The 22,266-nt window shown below is 38.5% G+C and overlaps 1 protein-coding gene across 1 annotated transcript in view; it reads right to left on the reverse strand.

The window, feature by feature from the left end:
* The window catches only part of LOC133102251 (cytochrome b5 reductase 4-like), a 42,682-nt gene extending 32,053 nt beyond the window's left edge, over positions 1–10,629 (reverse strand). Inside the window, 6 exon segments of the mRNA XM_061207218.1 lie at positions 960–1,053; positions 2,668–2,725; positions 4,135–4,195; positions 6,362–6,391; positions 8,671–8,737; positions 10,561–10,629. Of these exon segments, the coding sequence (XP_061063201.1) occupies positions 960–1,053; positions 2,668–2,725; positions 4,135–4,195; positions 6,362–6,391; positions 8,671–8,737; positions 10,561–10,629 (379 nt within the window).
* Positions 10,630–22,266: the final 11,637 nt, after the last annotated feature.

Genomic DNA, 22,266 nt, shown 5'->3' on the forward strand with positions numbered 1-22,266 from the left:
AATGAATAATGTATACTTTTCCAGACATCTGAGTTTTTGATTAAAACTCTCCCTAAGAGACAATATATATTAGATCTTATGCTAGTAAAAAATAGGGTAGCATGTATTTCTAGAAGAAATGTTTAAGATTTGAGGTTGATTAATGAATGGGGGGAAAATAAGAAAGAAAAAACATTTATCAACTCCAATCAAATTCAGGACTAAAGGTCCTTCATTAATATGGTAAAGCCATGAGCTGAATCTCGAGTCATCTGAGGCCTGGAGAATTTCAGTCTCTGTTTTGCAAAAGTAAATGAAACGTTCTTTACATAAGAATGTGTGCTTAAAATACAGTTTTCTTCTTGCTGTTTTGGTTTGTTTCATTTCTACTTTCTAACAAGAATAACATTATCTTCTTTAAAGGAGAAAAGGATGAACTCCTAGAGTCATTATGGGTGAGAAATGGATTAAGAATCTGCTACCTTGATTCTAGATTTTAGTCCTGATTTCTTTCTGATAGATCTGTAACCTCTCAAAACAGACAGAAGTGAACTGTATGGTAGGTCTTTGCCCATGAAGAGACAGGCAGCTGAGGGGTACAGTATAACCTTGCGGCCGGCAAGAGACAGGCCGATAGAACAGCGCCTGGTGATGTCTACTCAGCGGGAGCACATGACAGGCAGGGCTCCGGAGATTTATTTGTAGGTATTAAGTTACAGAGTCTTACAAAGCTGGGCCAACAAGTATTTCATATGATTATTGATTTTGATCGCACCTAATTGTTTAAACTTGGGAAAAGTGAGGTTGTACTGCCATTTGCTAGCGCTTTCCTTAGTATAAAGAAATAACAGAAAAAAAAAGATCAAAAATGACAAACCAATGGCACATAAAATATTATAGGTACCGAGACTCTACACCAGTAACTACTATACCTAAAGGAAACAAAAGTTGTTTCCATTAATACAGAATAAGGTACTTACCAATATGTATAAGATATGAATAATCCTTGATAACTGTTTCTGCTCTAAAGGAATCATCCCAATGATCAGCTGTTACTGAGTCTAAACTGATATCCTTAAACGGAAATCGAAAAGAGAAAGACTAAAAAGTAAACTTTTCACCAAACTCCTATTACTACACTTTTAAGCTGATCAGTGGAAGTTCATATGGTACTTATTTACAGAACCCACAAGCTAAATACACATTATTCCTGTTTTTTGCTCTCTCATACAACCCAGTTCTTCTCCTTCAAAGCATATACCACAGTTTTAACTATGCATTTGTCTATGCTTAATGTCTACCTTACACACTCGTCTTTACGCTCTAAGTGTAAGGGGCAGAATACTGTCTTCAGAATATTGCTCAGCACCAAGTAGGTGCTCAAATATCTGTTGCATAAATAATTTGGAAAAAAAATTAGAATCAGACAAGAAGCCAAGATATTTGTGTTCATTTTTATCTTTCCACAATTATGTGACACTGTGCAAATAACACAACCTCTTAAGCTCAGCTTATCAAAAAAAAAATAATAATAATAAATTCACTAACAAATTTTTAGATGTCTCTAATTTCTACGTAGCTTTGGTGCTAGTTATTTTGGTGCCTATCGTTTACACCATACACTGAATACATTATTCCACGTAGAAACCTTCCCCCTTCCCTTAATCATCCATCCTCTGTGCTTCACTGATATCACCAATGAGAGCACACAGACCCCAACCTCACCAGGCCCTGTCCTCTTGGTTCAGGACTGCTTGGTTAGGAGACAATACAAAGAGGGAGTGGAAGGCGGGACAAGCAGTGCCTCTCTGGGCTTCTTGGCTCTTTCAGGCAGAGGCTGGTCACTCCTGCGGAGCCATCAAATCCTGCTGCAGGAGTAGGAGGAACTCACCAGCTCAGATGTGGTTCTGCTACTACAGAAGTAGCATGAATTCTCAGAAATTCCTAGCTGCCAGAACTTGTCTTTAAATCTCCACAGTTCCTCAAGTGTGGGAACCTTGCCAGTTGCTGGAGGATGTGTCTGGAGATGTTGTAAGTTGCCTGCTTATTTATCTGATTTCCCAGCTGGACTGTAAGCCTGGTGAGAGTTCAGTCTCTATGAATCTGGCCCATCATTAGATTCCTGAATTCTACGATGGTGTTGCAAATGAAGCAGGGGTTCAATAAATACTTAGTGAATGAATTAACTCCTTAATTTTAGTTTTCAGAGGGCATTAACTGAACCCCGTTAGTGGCTTAAGCATACTAAGCTCCAGCAGTACAGTCTCTCCTGTCTCTTGAATTCCAATTTAAGTGCAGGAAATTAGTTCGTATGGTGAAGTTAAACTGGGACTCTCACTGCTGTTATCCATGCTTAAACACAAACAAAAAAAATCACAGAAGAGCACATAAAATATGCTTCTTCCTAGTCTATTTTTTCCCTAAGATGCTATGGCATGGTTGTTAAGAGCATATACTATGGAGCCAGCCTGCCTGGGTTCAAAACGCTAGATCTGCCACTTACCGTGTGACTTTGGGTAAATTACTTAATTTCTGTTTCCTCATCTGTAAAATAGGGGTAATGAAAGGATCTACCTCACAGAGTCGCTGTAAGTTAATATAAGAAGAGCTCTTAGAAAAGTACACCTGTGCATAGCTAACATTTATTATTTACTTTTTTGTTTTTTCTGATCTTAAAAATGTGTTTACCTTCTGTTTAGTATATATGACAATGGTGACTAAAGCGTCTGTTTGGAACCAGTCATAGCTGTAAAATATTTTAAAAAGAATAAATAATCATGTGCGTAACATATATTAAATCATTAAATATATAATTTTAAAATATATACAATTTAAAAATATAAAATATGATGCAATAAATACATGATTTAAAACATATAGTTCAAAATCTACAGTGAGAAATATATTTCTCTAGGTAAAGTTTTTTTTCTAAATAATCAGTGGTGTTACCATGAAATAAATAATAAAGCAATTATTTCTCAATTTAAAATACTTATACTTCCATGTATTCCAACTTGGATAAAAACAAACAACATCCTTGACAAGGCACTTTTTATAAAGGTTACACATCTAAAATTCCTTTTATCAGAGCAATAACACAACATGTTTTCTGAAGGAGCATGACAAAATCGACATGCTTATTACCTTCACTCCTCCCTGTCACAAATATATTATTACTCCTCAAGAAATTAACTCACCAAGGATGTTTAATGGTCAACCGTAAAAACTTAAGGAAAAACTAAGTCTTCGGTTTTGTAATAGCTATTGATCAAATTGATTCTGTTTTTGCACTTACTACCTGTATACAGGCCCCCAATGTGAATGCTAGGAGGTATCCTGAGGCCCTTAACTTAAAATTGAATATGAAATAATTTAATAGGTATAGCAAGTAGAGCCGGAAGCTGCTGTTATAGATTCACAATAGGGGGAAAGGTGGTAAGAGAAAGACTACAAATAACACACATAACCCTAAGGGCATCTGAAATATCATTAACAAAAATATACATGGATTGCTTAATTTACTAAGACAGGGTACAATACATTTTGAAGGATTTCCATTAAAAACTGATAAAGCAAACTAGACACACAAAAAATAGAATAGTTGAATAAATTATGGATATGCTATGATCAATTTCCATCATATGATAGAATACAGACAAAAAATGCTTTTGCAGAATCTTTCATGACATAGGAAATTGATCATAGAATACATTGTAACACCGTATTATCAAAATAGAATAGTATGGAAATAGGTATGACATGAATAAACTGTGTGGAATAAACCAAATATTAAGAGTCTATATCTAGGGTTGATGGGATTACGACTGATTTTATCACTTTCTTTTGTATTTCTCTGTATTTTCCAAGTTTTCTACCATGAATGTATATTTTATAATCAGAAAAAATAGTTCTGAATAGTTCTTTTTTAAAGTTGTGGTATTTAAAATGGGTTAAACTTCAGTTATGTTAAAAATTCATATTTATGGAACAGCTCATTCTCCAACAATGCCTGATAAATGAGGCACTACAGTTCTTGTGTCAAAGAAGCATAATTAATATAATAAGCAATAAATCAAACTTAGAGCCATTTTTTTAATGTGTATATTTTGGTGTTGAACTGATTAAGCTTTAAAAAAGTAAAACAAGAATGCATACCTTGGAGAACTAGGCCCTTCTTTGGCAAGTGGATCTGTCACTTGACTCTTGGGAAGCATGCCTTCACAAAGAAAAACAAACAAAATAGCTACAGTTGATCTATGTAGCATTTTTCTTTTTCCCCCCCATCTTTTCAGTAAACTTCTTATTGAAATATTATAAAAGGACACAAGTCATAAATGTACTACTCAATGGATTTTCATAAGTAAAACATACTCTTGTAGCCGGCACCTCCCTGTGCCCCCTTCCACTCAGCGCCCCTCCCCCAAGGGTAACCACTATTCTTTTAACATCATGATTAGTTTTTGCCTGCATTTGGCCTTTATAAAAAATGGAATCATAAAATATGTTCTCTTTTGGTCTGGCTTTTTTGTCCAGCTCTATAGACGTTTCAGTTAATGTCAAATCAGCATGATTAATAGTAAACAATAAATCAGGTCTGGAGCTTTCTGAGATTTTATCCAGGATGCTGAATGCATCAGTAGTTTGTTCCTTTTTATTACTGAGTATTACTACACTGTATGAACATACCATATACCGGAATCTATTCATTCTCCTGTTGATGGACATTTCGGCAGTTTTTAGCTATTACGTATAGTGCTGTTATAAATACTCTTGCGCATGTACATATACATTCTTAAAGAACATCCATCTACATTTCTGGTAGGTATATAGGACATGTATATGTTTAGCTTTAGTAAATACTGCTAAACAGTCTTCCGAAGTGGTCACACCAATTTACACTTACTACCAGAAGCGTGTGGGAGCCCTGCTGCTCCACCACCATGCTGACACGTGGTATTCTGTCTTTTTTCATTTTAGACATTCTTGTGGATGTGCCCCAGCATCAAATTTTATTTTTATTTTTATATTTTTTTAAAGATTTAATTTTTAATTTATTTTTGGCTGCATTGGGTCTTCGTTGCTGCACGTGGGCTTTCTCTAGTTGTGGCGAGCGGGGGCTACTCTTCGTTGCGGTGCGTGGGCTTCTCATTGCGGTGGCTTCTCTTGTTGCGGAGCACGGGCTCTAGGCACATAGGCTTCAGTAGCTGTGGCTCATGAGCTCTAGAGCACAGGCTCAGTAGTTGCGGCTCACGGGCTTAGTTGCTCCGCGGCATGTGGGATCTTCCCGGACCAGGGCTCGAACCAGTGTCCCCTGCAATGGCAGGCGGATTCTTAACCACTGCACCACCAGGGAAGTCCTCAACATCGCATTTTCAAGGCTCTGGTTTTCTCATTGTTTTCGAAAACTCTGAGAACACGGAAGAGCTCCAAAGATACTATCAGTGATATTATCAGACAAACAACTTCAGGTGTTACATCACAAATTGCATAAAGTAGTCTACAATAAGACAATCTTTTCTAGTTAAAAAAGAAAAGGTAATTCATCTGGCAATCCAGCTTATTAGCTGAATTTTTATAACTTTCTTGTGCAAACAGGGAGGAAAAAAAACCCAAATTTTAAACATACATTAGTAATACGGTTCAGTCAGAGTAGCCCCGTGCATTTCGTGTCATACCAAACTTTTTTGGGAGGTTAGTGGCAGTGTCAGTCATAATTCCAAGTCATACTGAACGGCTGAGGAAGCCAGAGCCGCCGAGCCCAGAGGAGGGGAGATTAATAGGCTGGCTGCTCAGCATCTGTGTAGACACTGGAAGAGCGCCCCGTGCCTGAGGGAGGGACACGTTCAGCCTGGCCTCTGAGGGTGGAACTCCTAGTCACGATGAGTATTCAAGCTGAGGGCAGATGAACACATGTTCAGGGATGTTATAGAAGGGACTATGGTAAGAGTCAGGGCTGTTCGATGCTTTGTGACCCCCTAGAGGGGTGGGAAAGGGAGGGTGGGAGGGAGGCTCAAGAGGGAGGGCATATGGGGAGATATATGTATGCATATGGCTGATTCACTTTGTTGTACAGCAGAAACTAACAACACTGTAAAGCAATTATACTCCAATAAAGATACATACATAAAAAGAATGTAAACAGTAATTACACTCCTGAAAAAACTCTATCCTATAAAATAAAAACATCAATATATAAAGATTAAAAAAAGGAGGGCTTCAATCAGGGATCTACAAAGTTCTCTGCCAAATCCTCTAAGCTTAGGCAAGTAAACACATCCTTTGTATAAAAAATATCTAAATACCCCAAATAATTCTGTGAGGCAATATTGTACACAGTCATGTGAATATGATTCATTTTTTACTATAAATGTACATTACTTACCATTTAAGAGTTTCTGTTCCTCATTATAGTCTGTATAGTGGTTTAGAAAAAACGTTAGGTAAGAATATTGTAACATCAGAGAGAAGATCAGTTAATATTATTGAGTTAAATATAACAGCCCACTTCTTGAAGGGCTTTCTTCCGAGGCCTGAGGAGAGAAATAAGGCTGATAAACAGATGGCCTATGCTTTAAGTAAGAAATTTCATCTCTGAAGACTGCAGGCCATTTCTGCAGGCGTTTGTCTCCCATTTCACTGGGATTTTTCCTCCTTCTTTGGACATTTTTGTTCTAATATCTTGGTTAATTTCTTTAGAAAGCACATAAAGACCCAAGTTTTGTCCTGGTCATCGTATTCTAAATTAGTCAAAACTACCCAAAGTTTATTAGATTACACTTTATATATGAAACATACATATTAACCCAAAGAAAGACACCTTATTATCTTTCCTATCTAAGTGAGCAGTTAAAATGATTATTATTACTCCAAATTTAAATGGCCAAAATGCTGAAAATATGTTAAGACTTTCACTTGTATATCAGTGCAATCAATCATTAGGGGTACAAGCCAGAAAAAAATTTAATGGGTGTTTTCTTTCAGGATGGCAGCCAGCTCACAAATCTATATTATATTTTGATCACCACAAGTTTTATAACCATATGTCAAAATAAAACCCTCAGCAAGTTGCCAGAGTTTAAAAAAATAAAAAAAAAGAATGCCAAGCTAACACAAAGTATTCAAGTAGTAAACTAAATTGATAGACATTACTTGTTAAGGTGACATCATCTTGTTTTGTAGAAAAAGAAACCAAAGTACGTATATCAAAGCTTTCAAATTTTTTTTGTTCTGATTTTCAATCAACCAGAGATCCCATAATTACTACCACTTCACTCACATGCCATAAAATACCCGTGATTAAGGAGGTCAGATAACCATTCTTTTTATTTTCCCCTTTTTACCGAAATGAGTTCATAGCTGAAAGGGATCTTAACAACATACACCAAATTATCATCCGCTCCCCTCATTTAAGGCTGAAAATCAGAGGTCAGGACTTGAATGAACCCCACAGCTCTTTAGCAGCAAAGCCAAGATTAAAATTCATCTCCCCTGAAACTAAGTGCCATTTTTCTTAACATGCCATTGTGAGAGATAATACTTTCTGAAAAGACACAGGACCTAAAAACCATTTAAATTATGCCTCAAAATGAGCTTTGTTTTTCAACTGCCAGATGAAAATCTAGTCATTAGTTTGCAAGGGATCACTGATGTCCCTGCTTGCTGACTTACTTTCATACAATTTCATCTGTCGTTGCTACTGCAGTTGTGATCATTTGTTTTATCAATATCTTAGAACAAATAGCAAACTCACAGTAACATAAGTAAATTAAACCTAGTTTCAGTGTACAACATAGTTGGCAGTTTGATGTATCTCATTTATCATGTAAAACAACTTGTTTTTATCTAAGAGGCTCACAGATTTTGAAAACTTGTCCCCAGGGAATTTGTTTCTAGGGAAAAAATATGTCATCTCATATGATTACTTCCTGTCTGATGTGAATTGATTTGAACCTGTCAGAATTTTATGGATCCTGCTAAGTTATTCATTTTTTTCTGAGTCTTTTTTTCTTTAATACAAGAAGTATCAGTAGGAAGAGAACATCTACCTAAATGATCTAAAATATCTTTAAAACTCCACTAGTGTACTTTTGCAACTCTTTTTGAAAACTGAGTCACAGAAATAAGAGAGGCTATTTTTTTTTACTGTTAAGCACATTTACATCAGAGTTACTCTGGGCACATGAGATACTTTCCTCTCTAACAAGAAATCTAACATTCTGTCTTGATAACTAATTCCATCATTTGGTTGGCTCCATGGCCAAGAAAATTTGCATCTTCTTATAATATTGGTTAGACTGCATTACTCTGATCAGAGTCTTTCTGGAAAGGTCAGAGTCCTTTAGAAGGCTGGAGCTGTGATCTATCAGCACTCAACTCTTCTTTGGTAAGAGGGCTGGCGACAATTTTTTTTTTTTTGACAATTTTTAATTGTGACCCCAATCTAGTTTACCTCTTCTAAGTGGAGCCACAGAAGGATCCCCTGGGATGAGGAAAGTTAAAAAACAAGCAAACAAACCCTGTCTTACTAGTATACTCATTCATTTAACAAATACCTGTTGACCATCATCTTAATAGGGATAGTGACACAATATGAAACCCTTTGGATAAAAAGTTAGGAAAATATGACTATATGTTCAGTTTGCTTATACACGTGTAAAGATGATTTGGAAGGATACACAATAACACGGTTACCTGCATCTGTGCACAGGAGGGAAAAGGGTAGGTGGGAGACAAAGGTATGACCATGGCACTTCTCATTCTGGAATCATGTGAATGTATTACTGAAAAAATTAAATGAACTAAATTGAAAACTTCAATATGATATGATAAATGTTGTAAAAGAGATATATAGAAGGTGGTATGGAAGCACAGGGATGAGGGAGGGCATTGCTACTTGGAATTTGAAAGGACTTCATTGAGGAAATAGTATTTTAGCTACATTTTGAAAATATGTATGCATTTGTCAGGAGGCCCTGAACAAAAACATTCTAGGAAGACAAACGCTGCACTTTTATATCTGAATGTCATATTTATCCGTAGCGACATACCCCATCTTCCTTTCTCACTCCAAAAGGCCGATGTCACGTAACCATCAGATAGGAGCTCTGTCTTATTACCAGGGATCTTAGTCACAAAATCCAAAGTGTTCCATTCCATGTTCCCTTTACTGCTTCGCCTGGCCAGAAGACTCCCTGGTTCTCTACAATGTGTTTAATAACCATTTTTCTCTAGAAATTCTTCCTCATCTCTAAAGAGAACTAACTCTTCATAACACAACTGAGGCTTAATTCTTGGTTTTGTTTCCGAAGTCATAAACTCATTTCTCAAATTCTATAAAATTTAATAATTTATTTATTTCTAAACTATCCTTCTCTTTTACTCTCCTTAATTTATCTTTGTAAGTATCTTTTGAATAATCTTCAAATTTTGTACATCTCTCAAACTTCAAGGCCCAGAAGTTTACTCCTTATCCTAGAAGTAGTCTACTAGCAGAATTAAAATAAAGGTTTAATAGTTCAAACACATACTCTGAAAAATTCCAGGATTAAAAAGTTCTAAAAGTACCAGAGTATATAGTTACTTATTCCTGGTCTGTTTTTCTCTCCACTATTCATTTAACTAATCACAGCAAATATTGCATTTTTAGAAGTTTGTATTTTCTGTTTTCAAGGCTATACTTGTCATTTTTTATTCAATTCTCCAATTTATTAGTTATTTTCTACTCTTGTCCTATCCTGAGGGATTAACCACTCCTTCCTTATTTGGTATTACCTATACACAAATATACACATGTTCAAAAATCATTTTTCAGGACTTCCCTGGTGGTCCAGTGGTTAAGATTCCACGCTCCCAATGCAGGGGGCCCGGGTTTGATCCCACATGCCGCAACTAAAGATCCCGCGTGCTGCAACTAAGACCCGACACAGCCAAATAAATAAATAAATAATTTAAAAAAAACACTTTAAAAACAATCATTTCTCTCTGAAAACAAAATAAATACTAACTTAAACCAAACACTGGCCAGTCACAATCATACAGCAAGACCCACTTCCTGCTCAGGCCTGCATCTGCCCCCTGACCAGGGACTTCTCACCCCCCATTTTTAATTACCTGACCCTTATATCTTTCTGGCAGAAATCACTCAGACAATAGGACCTATAGCACAAAAGCAAATGAAGGCAGCCTGGCTGAGAAAGCAAATCTGCTCAGCCAGTAAAGTCTACTTCATCATGACACCCGCTCCTTTCTCTCCACTAGTAACTGTCTTGCTTCCCCTGTACTGAGCCTCTGAGCTTGTGTTCTGTCCACCCACTTGAGCCCTGAACTGTCCCCATTTTATCAATGAGGAAACGGTAGCTCCTAGAAGAGGGAACTTTGACTGACTATACAGAAGCTGACCTCCTAGCTGGCAGCCAGCCCACCCAATTAGTGATGCCACTAATACCATCATTTTTAAGAATAAAAAACTAATTCATATATGAGGGTTTCTCCATGTCAGCACTAGGAACATTTGGGGCTGGATGATTCTTCGTCGTGGGAGTGTATCCTGTGCCTTGTAGGGTATTTAGCAGCACCACTGACCTCTCCTCTACCCACGGGAATGCCAGTAGCATCTAGTTCAGCTGTGACAACCAAATCATCTCCAGACATTGCCAAATGTCCACTGGGGAGCAAACTCAACCCAGGTTAAGAACCACTGGCATATACCAAAGAGAAATAAATTATTTGAAAGAGGATAACTTTAATGAGGTGATTTTCTGCCTTACAAAAGGAAGCACCCAGGATTTCTCTCAATGGTGGGCTTCTCTTATTAAATAACTGTAGCCTTTAAGGAAGGTACATATACCTACAAGCCTCAGGATCTTCCCTTTTAAACTGAGGGTGTTAGAACAGCTCTAAATCCTTCTTCCACCTCAAAAGTATTCTACTGATCTATGGTTCTAAGTGCTTTATAGTCAGCAAGGGCTTGTGAAAACTAAAAACATAAAGTATTAGAAGCCATGATAAAACAATGAGAAATTAAGAAGAAACATTCCTGACACTAGGCTATGCCATTAGAAAATGTGACTATTTTACAGAATGGCCATCATTAAAAACTCTACAAATAACGAATGCTGGAGAGGAGAGGATGTGGAGAAAAGGGAACCCTCCTACACTGTGGGTAGGAATGTAAACTGGTGCAGCCACTATGGAAAACAGTATGGAAGTTCCTCAGAAAACTAACAGTAGAGCTACCATATGATCCAGCAATCCCACTCCTGGGCATATATCTGGAAAAAACTCTAATTCAAAAAGATACATGCACCCCTATGTTCACAGCAGCACTATTCACAATAGCCAAGACATGGAAACAACCTAAATATCTATCGAGAGATGAGTAGATAAAGACGATGTGGTACATATATACAATGGAATATTACTCAGCCATAAAAAAGAATGAAATAATGCCATTTGCAGCAACATGGATGGACCTAGAGATTATCATACTAAGTGAAGTAAGCCAGAACAAGAAAGACAAATACCATATGATATCACTTATATGTGGAATCTAAAATATGACACAAATGAACCTATCTATGAAACAGAAAAAGACTCATAGAGAACAGACTGGTGGTTGCCAAGGGGGAGGGGGTGGGAGAGGGATGGAATGGGAGGTTGGGTTTAGCAGATGGAAGCTTTTATATATAGAACTGGATAAACCACAAGGTCCTACTGTACAGCACAGAGAACTATATTCAATATCCTATGATAAATCATAATGGAAAAAAATATTTTAAAAAAGAATGTGTGTGTGTGTATATATACAACTAAATCACTTTTCTGTACAGCAGAAATTAACACAATATTGTAAATCAACTATATTTCAATAAAAAAATACAAAGAAAATGTGACTATTTAAAAAATATAATATATTAAAATTTTAAGAGTACATTTATGATCTGGAACAGTGCTGTCCAGAAGAAATATAATGCAAGCCACAAATATAATTTAAAATTTTCTAATAACCACATTAACAATGTACAAAGAAACAGGTCAAATTAATTTTAATAATATATTTTTACTTAATGCTACATATCCAGAATCTTGTCATTTCAACATGCAATCAATGTAAAGTTATGAGATATTTTACATTCTTTTTTTCATCCTAAGTCTTGAAATGCAGTATTTTACGCTTGTAGCACATCTCAATTTGGAGAGTATTTCCATACTCAATAGCAGCCACATGTGGCCAGTGGCTATAATAATGACAGCAAAGGACTAAAAAAAGGGCAAAAAGAACATTTACCATCTTTGCCAGAGAATGAAGTGTTTCACATAAATAATCAATAACTGAAGCTCACCTTTTCAAGCAAAGTTTCTCCCTTTATTCATTACTGATATCTTTCTAAAGCACAATACAAACCACAATACTTTTTAAACAAAGGTTTATAAAAAACCCACTGATTCTTCTCTTGATAAGGACCCACTAGTATTATGTGTTTTATATTCTGACACTGTTAGCTCTTCTGTCTTCTTCCCAGATACCACTCCTACCCTAGAAGCCAGTAGATAAATGGAAAACTGTCCTCCCAGGACTGCTCAGCTGTGGGGATGCCTACAAAATGCTACTTCTGGCTCCTCCCTGCACTGGGGTCTGGCAGGTCACCCCACCTAAAAGATGGTGTCAAGGATCTCGTATTGAAAGAAGCCCATATATAACATTTCTCTTCAGTATATCCATCACCCCCGCAACCCCCTATAAATCCTCATGTCAGCAAGTCTCCACCTACTGTTTCCACTTCGTCTCTGTTTTCATCCTCTATTCCTACTTCATCTGTTTTCATCCTCTATTCCCACTTCATCTCTGTTTACACCTCTGTTCCCATTTCATCTAGAAGCTCTAGTTGTAGAGTGAACATAGTCTCTAGTTTGCTACAGTTACAGTTTACTGCCTGCCCCCTGTTGTCTAAGTGTAACTACTAATAGAGGCTCCATTCATTCTCCAATCTGCCCCAGTTTGGACAATTACATGGTCATCCCATCTAATAGTCTCTATCCTTAAGTCTCAAGCCAGCAGACTTCAAGGATCAATCTCTGCCTATAGATGAAAGGCATAGGAGGTACTGTTAAAACAACATTCACTTTAATTATCATGAACATTCTTGACACATTAAACCTTTCTCTTTAGTTACTTTGTCCCTTTTATATGATCTACTAGTTCTGGTTAGCTTGGAGTTCAGACTATATCTTGCTGGATCTTAAGTCTCTACTGTTCCAAAAACCCGATCCATTTACATGCAGTCAACAACTTTCCTGATTTGTAAAATTCTTGTCTTTGCTTCCTAATGCCTTGCAAGTTCTCTCACATCATTACCTGCTACTGGCCTCATCCTAGCAAAACACTTACAATGCAAAAAGGCTTTATAGTGAAACAGAGATTCATAAACATGTTCTCACATGCCCTGTCAATAATAACGATAATACTTAATTTTTCCCAGAAGCAGAGCCATGGTAAGACACATGCTGATAATTATAGGGATACAAAGGAATAGAAAATGTAAGCAGCCTCAGTATTGTAGGAGCCGAGGAGCAAAAGTAGCCACTACAGCAATAACCACTTCTACTATTCCCACCACCTGTTGCTTCTAATGCATCAGGTGGTTAGCAAACATCATTTAATCCTCACAATGACTTTGGGATGTTTCATTCTTAGACCCCATTTCACTGCTGAGCAAAAATACTCAGATCTGTTAACTGATGCTGAAGATCAACAGCTTATGAGCGTAATTTGAGGCGGAGATGAGATCTGAAGCCATGTTAGTTTCTATGAAACTTGTGCTCTTTCTACGGATCATGCAGCCTCAGGAACCAATCCCAGGGCCAGAGACAGTGTGAAAAAGGAAACTTTTAATTTATGAATACACAGTGTCTCAGAGTCCATTTCTCATTCTGGATAAGAAATATGTTTGCACTTCCCTGAACCAGGTGGTGAGAAGGAGAAGGAATATTCATTATGGTTTAGTTCTTCACCATTAGGATTTAGTCAGAAATCCCAGTTTCCTCAACCCTTCTGATTTTGGTTTCATAAATCTGTTTGTTTTTGTTAGTCTTAACTACCTTTATTTCATCCTTGTTACTGAATGACTTTAGGTTGTCAGTTGTTTTCCCTCAGAACTTCCAAGATACTGCTCTCTTTGCCTCCTATTGACGTTCTAGTAAATTAGCAGTAACAGCTAGTAAATTACACTAGTAAATTAGCTGTCAATTTACTAATCACTGGTTTGTTAGTAAACCTATCTCTCTCTGGCTGTTGTCTTTGGTGTTCTGCAGTTTTACCATGAATAGTCTATGTGTGGATTTCTTTTTATTTATCTTCATTGGGGATTTGCTGAACTTGCTAAATCTGAGATCTGTGATTTACCAGTTCTGGAAAAGTCTCAGCCATTCAGATGTTGCCTCTTCCTCATTCTCACTACTACTTCCTTCTGGAAATCTGATGACAAGTGTTAGATCTTATTGCTCTATCCTCCGCGTCTCTTGCATATTTTTCTATCATTTTGTTTCTATGCACCACGTTCTGGTCAACGTCTGCTGCTCAGTCGGGCAGTTCACTCAACTCTTCTACTACGTCTAAACTCTAACTAGTCATGCTACACACTTTTTAATCTCACCAGCTCCATTTTTCATTTTGAGGAGTTCTTTTTTTTCAGTTTTACATGATTATTTTAGCAGTCTCTTGTTTTACTCATGTTACCAATTCATTCTTATTTTCCTAATTACTTTAAACATAATTATTTTTATTCATAATTATTTTTATAATTACTTGTATACAAATAATAAAGTCCCAGGGGTGAAATTTTGCTTTTGTTTCTGCTGACTTGCTTCCTCAAGTGTTGTTTAATTTTTCTACTGTACACTAATAACTGGTGATGTGTCCCTGTGGGAATTTTAAGGGTTTTAGGTTGAAAGTTTGTTCCACCATTAAAAATGTGTACATAAATCTGCCAAGCAGGCAGGGAAACCGGTAATGGGAGACCATTTTATTTCTCGGTTTGAGGTTTCTAAGACCACATAGGTGGTATATATATTTGAATTCCCAACTCTTACGTGGGCAAGACTGTGGTTACAAATTCTCAAAGGAGATTTCTCTTTCCTCTCCTCCATCACCTCATAAACAAGGTCAAGGCAGAGTATCCTGACATCTCCCTTTGTTGTTGCACAGATTTCTTTTCAAGCCTTCCCATTTCACTGATCATATAGACTTCAAGAGTCAAGCCATAGGCAGGGATCTCAGCTCCAACTCCCTGCCTGTACAGACCCAAGATCCGGTCTCCCATTTCCTATGTGACCATTAAAATTCCCATGTGGCTCTACGTTCCAAGTATCTGATAAGTGCTTTGGGGAAATGGAGGCATCAGAACTAGCTTATCATCCTGGACTGCTGCTTCTAGCACCCCCCCTTTTTTTTTAAATTAAATATCTGGGGACTTCCTTGTGGAATCTGCTCATTTTAAACGGTGTTTGCCATATTTGATGAAACATTTTGAAGATTATCTGTCTTTCAATTCCAGAGAGGAAGGAAGGAAACCGGAAAAGTCCTTTTATTAATTTCATGTCTCCTATGACACAGAAGCCTAAGGAGCTGGCACACTTTCTGACCACACTGAACGGTATTACAGAGAAGCACATGACCTTTAGTACCGGACTGTGTAAACAAGATATGTAATGTTCAGGATGAGGTAAAATTAATCAGTTAGAAGTTTTCGTTAAGAACATGGCCCCTGCTGGCAGTGAATAGGTGAACTCAGGAGCAATTAAGAGAAGAAAGGGATTTGTTTACAAAAGTAAACTGGTTTGGAAGAACTGCCAGACACTAAAGTTCAAACTAGTTTGCTTTTGGTATACACGCAGACCTCGTTTTATTGCGCTTTGCTTTACTGCACTTCACGGATACTGCGTTTTTAAAAATTGAAGGTTTGGGGCAACCCTGCATTGAGCAAGTCTATTGGTGCCATTTTTCCAACTGCATTTGCTCGCTTCATGATTCTAGGGCACGTTTTGGTAATTCTGGTAATATTTCAAAGTTTTTCATCATTATTGTATTTGTTATGGTGATCTGTGAGCAGTGATCTGATGTTACCATTGTAATTATTTTGAGGCACCATAAACTGCACCCACATAAGACTGCAAATTCAATCTATGTGTGATCTGACTCCTCCATCGACTGGCCATATCTCCATCTCCCTTCCTCTCCTTGGGTCTGCCTATTCCCTGAGACACAACAATCTGAAATTAGGCCCATTAATATAACCCTACAATGGCCTCTAAGTGTTCAAGTGAATGGAAGAGTCTCACGACTCTCCCTTTAAATCAAAAACTAGAAATGATTAGGCTTAGTGAGGAAGGCATGTCAAAAGCCAAGACAGTCTGAAAGCTAGGCCTCTTATACCAAACAGTCGGCCAAAGTGTGAATGCAGAGGGAAAGTTCTTGAAGGAAATCAAAAGTGCTACTCCAGGAAAGCAAAACAACCTTACTGCTGACATGGAGAAAGTTTTAGTGATCTGGATAGAAGATTAAACCAGCCACAACATTCCCTTCAGCCAAAGCCTAACTCAGAGCAAGACCCTAATCTCTTCAATTCTATGAAGGTCGAGAGAGGAGAGGAAGGTACAGAAGAAAAGTATGAAGCTTGCAGAGGTTGGTTCATGAAGTTTAAGGAAAGAAGCCATCTCTATAACATAAAAGTTCAGAGTGAAGCAGCAAGAGCTGATGTAGAAGCTGTAGCATGTTATCCAGAAGATCTAGGAAGATAATTAATGAAGGTGGCTACACTAAACAACAGATTTTCAATGTAGATGAAACAGCCTTCTACTGGAAGAAGATGCCATCTAGGACCTTCATAGCTAGAGAGGAGAAGTCAATACCTGGCTTCAATGCTTCAAAGGACAGGCTGACTCTCTTGTTAGGGGCTGATGCAGCTGGTGACTTGAGGTTGAAGCCAGGGCTCACTTAACCATTCTGAAAATCTTAGGGCCCTTAAGAACTATGCTAAATCTACTCTGCCTGTGCTCTATAAATGGAATAATAAAGCACATCTGTTTATAATATAGTTTACTGACTATTTTAACCCCACTGTTGAAAACTACTGCTCATAAAAGAAAGATTCCTTTCAAAATATTACTGCTCACTGACAATGCACCTGGTCACCTAGGATGTCTGATGGAGATATTCAATGAGATTCATGTTATTTTCACGCCCGCTGACACGACATCCATTCTGCGGCCTGAAGATCAAGGAGTCATTTAGACTTTCAAGTCTTATTATTTAAAAAATACATTTTGTAAGGCTATAGCTGCCACAGATAGTGACTTCTCTGATGGATCTGGGCAAAGTCAATTGAAAACCTTCTGGAAAAGAGTCACTATTCTAGATGCCATCAAGAACATTCCTGATTCATGGGAATAGGTCAAAATATCAACATTAACAGGAGATTGGAAGAAGTTGATTCTAACCCTCCTGGATGACTTTGAGGGGTTCAAGACTTCAGTGGAGGAAGTAATTGCAGTCATGGTAGAAACAGCAAAAGAACTGGAATTAGAGGTGGAGCCTGAAGATGTGACTGACTTGCTACAATTTCATGATAAAACTTGAACAGATGAGGAGGTGCTTCTTATGGATGAGCAAAGAAAGTGGTTCCTGAGATGGAATCTACTCCTGGTGCAGATGCTGTTAAGATTGTTGAAATGACAACAAAGAATTTAGAATAGTACAGAAACTTAGCTGATAAAGCAGCAGCAGCGTTTGAGAGGACTGACTGATTTTGAAAGAAGTTCTACTGTGGGTAAAAAGCTACCAAACAGGTCTGCATTCTACAGAAAAATCATCATGAAAGGAAGAATCAATCAACGTGGCAAACTTCACTGCTGTCTTATCCTAAGAAGTAGCCATGGCTACCCCAATTTCAGCAGGCACCACCCTGCTCAGTCAGCAGCCATCAGCATCAAGGCAAGACCCTCCACCAGCAAAAAGATTACGACTCTATGAAGGCTCAGATGATGGTTAGCTTTTCTCAGTAACAAAGTGTCTTTAAATTAAGGTATGTACATTGTTTTTTCAGACATACTGCTATTGCACATTTAATAGACTGGAGTAGAGTGTAAACATAACTTTTATGTGCACTGGGAAACCAAAAAATTCATGTGACTTGCTTTATTGCAATATTTGCTTTATAGCAGTGGTCTGGAACTGAACCTGCAATACTTCCAAAGTATGCCTGTATACATGTACTGCTTATTTGTTTTATAGCAATAGAAAGAAAAAATCCTTTTTGAGCCTCTGTGACATTCATGCTAATTTACTCACATTAATTCTTAGCCCTATGAATCTGTGTACAGATGAAAAACTTGAGGCTCAGAGACAGAAACTGCCATCTTTATGGCACAGCCAATAGGCCATGGAGCTAGGATTCAAATCTAGGTACGCCTGTGCTATTTCTATACAGCTGACACAGGCCTCTAACAATAAGGCCTTGAAATACAAAACTCACTGAACTAAATAAATAGTAGCAGAGTCAGGTCAAACAAGCCAATGTATTCCTAATTTGGATGTCAAAATCAGGAGTTGTTCAAAAGAAAATACTCCGTTCCATCCACAGTAAAGGATTTAAGCAAAGTACTCCTGCTACTCCAATTGCCTGTCTAAACTTTTCAAAGGGCACTCTTCCAAAAGAAGCTTAGGAGGAAAGAGATGATCTCCAACACCATGCCGATTGTAGACTGGCAGTTTGGAAGGTAAGGGAAAGAAATCGTGGCCAAGTGGCCGTTGGCAATTTACATTTTTTTTGTATTTTTTTGTTTTTTTAACATTTATTTATTTATTTGGCTACACCGGGTCTTAGTTGCAGCACGTGGGATCTTCGTTCCAGTGTATGGGATCTTTAGTTGCGGCATGCGGGACCTCAGCTGCGGCATGCGTGCGGGATCTAGTTCCCTGACCAGGGATCGAACCCAGGCCCCCTGCATTGGGAGCACAGAGTCTTAACTGCTGGAGCTAGTCTCTCACTGGTTCCCCCTCTTCCCATTCATCCTCCGGACAAATTGCAAACTGTACACAACAGGAGGTTAAAGGTGCTGATTCTCCAAGTGGGGAGATTGTTAGTAAAGCGTCTGGAATGGCGAACCCGAGCACAAGGAGATGAGAAATAAGGTGCGTTTTAGGAACCTTTCCCGATCACACGGTGTACCATCTTGTGGGTTTCCCATGCATGTTTTAGCTGTAGGAAGATTCCCTTGAACCTGGAGATTTGGGACCCATGGAATATATACCACGCAGTATTCCTTTAAAGGGTCTGCATTTGCTCACCCAACCTCACCAATCCTCTCAGCCCCAAGAGTGTCCAGCCTTATGTCTCATCCAGCTGTGGATCTAGATGTGGTCAATCCAGGTTGCGTCACAGCCCCTGAACGAACTTTGTACGAATTCCTCTCTCTTTCATTATCTTTGTTTTGTTTTGGTTTTTTTGTAATTTATTTTTATAATGGGGTTTAGCTGCTTTTCCCTGCTGTGTTTATGCCGCTTTACACCCACTTGATTCACTTACAGAGAGATATCAATAAATAGTTTTTAAGATTCTTTCTAGTCAGATATATTCTTCTGCGGTGAATAAGGTGTGTTGAGTCCAGTTCATTGAGCAATGAGTAGGTCTTGTCTATTACATATTTGGTTTATGGAACGGTATCTGTGCTAATTTCAAACTCTTTTTTTATGCATCACCCCACCTCTCCTTTCCCCTTAAGCAGCCATAAGTGTGTTTTCTAAATGTGTGACTCTGTTCTGTTTTGTAATTCAGTTCACGTGTAGCGATTTTTACGTTCCCTCTCTAAGTGATATCTTATGATAAGTTTCTTTTTCTGTCTGACTTATTTCACTTAGAATCATCGTACCTAAATCCACTCATCATGCTGCTACTAGCCTTACGACATTGATTTCATGGCTGAGTGATATTCCATTGTACATAAGTACCACAACTTCTTTATCCATTTTTCTCTTTCCTGGGATATTTAAGGTGTACCCAAGTCGAGGTTCTTGTAAACAGAGCAGCACTAAACTTGGGGGTGCCTGTGTCCTGTCGATGTTTGGTTTTCCCAAGATATACGCCCATGAGTGGAAGTGTCGTATGTTCTGTAGCTCTGTTTTTTAGATGTTTTAGGAAACACCATATACTTCTCCAGAGTGGCCGTTGGCAATTTACATCCCTCCCATCAGCGTAACAAGGCTCCATTTTCTCCATGGCCTGTCCTGCATTTCTGGCTTTTACACTTTTCCAGGGCCCTTTTAACGGATGCGAAGTGAGACTTCTTTGTAGTGCTGATTTGCATTGACCGCTTGTTTGGTTGGCCAACTGCATCATTGGCGAAGTTCTGCCGCTTTTCATGTGCTTTAAATGTGAGTCCAATCTATGTCCTGAAAACTGTTTCCTGCAATTTGGCCTTGCTTTCAAATCCTTTTCGTTACTTTACCTCAATATATTTTTGGATGATATTTATCATTTATAACCCTGCAGGTTTGTGAATTGCAGTGCCCCTGAGCTCCATTTTTCAACTCGGTTTTTTGGGAGCTGGCCACAAAACCGCAGGATTGCTTCAGGCCCTATTCTGGTTCCTGGGGCAAGCTGAGCCTTCGGTTAATTCTTCTTCCTGATTGGAAATTAGAGTGACATGTGCCTGTCCAAACACCTAGAGCTAGTCCCTCATTGGTTCCCCCTCTTCCCGTTCATCCTCAGGACAAATTGCAACCTGTACGAAACAGGAGGTTAACGGTGCTGATTCTCCACGTAGGGAGATTGTTAGTAAAGCGGCTGGAATGGCGAACCCGAGCACCAGGAGATGAGAAATGAGGTGCCTTTTAGAAACCTTTCCCGATCAGACGGTGTACCATCTTCTGCGTTTCTCATGCATGTTTTAGCTGTAGGAAGATTCCCCTGAACCTGGACATTTGGGACCCATGGAATGGGTACCACGCAGTATTACTTTAAAGGGTCTGCATTTGCTCACCCAACTTCACCAATCCTCTCAGCCCCAAGAGTGTCCAGCCTTATGTCTCATCCAGCTGTGGGTCTAGATTTGTTCAATCCTGTTGCATCACAGCCCCTGAGCAAAAGTTGTAAGAATTTCTCTCTCACTGTCTTTGTTTTTTTTTTTAGTTTATTATTATATTGGTTACAGCTGATTTTCAATGCTCTGTTTCTTGCTGCTGTACATCCACTTGATTCACTTACAGAGAGACATCAATAAATTCTTTTTCAAATTCTTACCAGTCGTATATATTCTCTTCCAGTGACTAGAGTGTGCTGAGTGCACTTCTTTGAGGTATAGTGTAGGCCTTGTTGATTATCTATTTGGTATTTGGAACGGTATCTTTGCTAATTTCAACCTCTTGGATAATGCCTCACCCCTCCCCACCTTTCCCCTTTAGCAGCCTTAGGTGTGTGTTCTACATATTTGACTATGTTTCTGTTTTGTAATTTAGTTCATGTGTAGCCATTTTTGATTCCACCTGTAAGTGATATCTTATGATATGTGTCTTTTTCTTTCTGACTTATGTCACTTAGAATGATCGTACGTAACTCCTTCCGAGTTGTTGCAACTGGCCTTATGTCATTGATTTCCTGGCTGAGTAATATTCCACTATACATAAGTACCACATCTTCTTTATTCATTTTTTCCTTCCAAGGACATTTAGGTTGTATCCAAGTCGAGGCTCTTTTAAACAGAGAGGCGGTAAACATTGGGGTGCCTGTGTCCTGTCGATTTTTGTTTTTCCCAAGATATACGCCCATGAGTGGAAGTGCCCTATCCTCTGTAGCTCATTTTTTTTTTTATTTTTATTTTTTTATTTTTAAAAAAAATTTTTTTTTAATTTATTTATGGCTGTGTTCGGTCCTCGTTTCTATGCGAGGGCTTTCTCCAGTTGCGGCAAGTGGGGGCCACTCTTCATCGCAGTGTGCGGGCCTCTCACTATCGCGGCCTCTCTTGTTGCGGAGCACAGGCTCCAGACGCGCAGGCTCAGCAATTGTGGCTCACGGGCCCAGCCGCTCCGCGGCACGCGGGATCCTCCGGGACCAGGGCTCGAACCCGTGTCCCCTGCATTGGCAGGCGGATTCTCAACCACTGCGCCACCAGGGAAGCCCTGTAGCTCATTTTTTTAGATGTTTTAGTAAACACAATACACTTCTCCAGAGTGGCCGTTGGCAGTTTACATTTCCACTATCAGTCTCACAGGGCTCCCTTTTCTCCTCGCCCTGTCCT

This window comes from Eubalaena glacialis, chromosome 12 (assembly GCF_028564815.1).
Source record: "Eubalaena glacialis isolate mEubGla1 chromosome 12, mEubGla1.1.hap2.+ XY, whole genome shotgun sequence".
Taxonomy (NCBI): Eukaryota; Metazoa; Chordata; class Mammalia; order Artiodactyla; family Balaenidae; genus Eubalaena; species Eubalaena glacialis.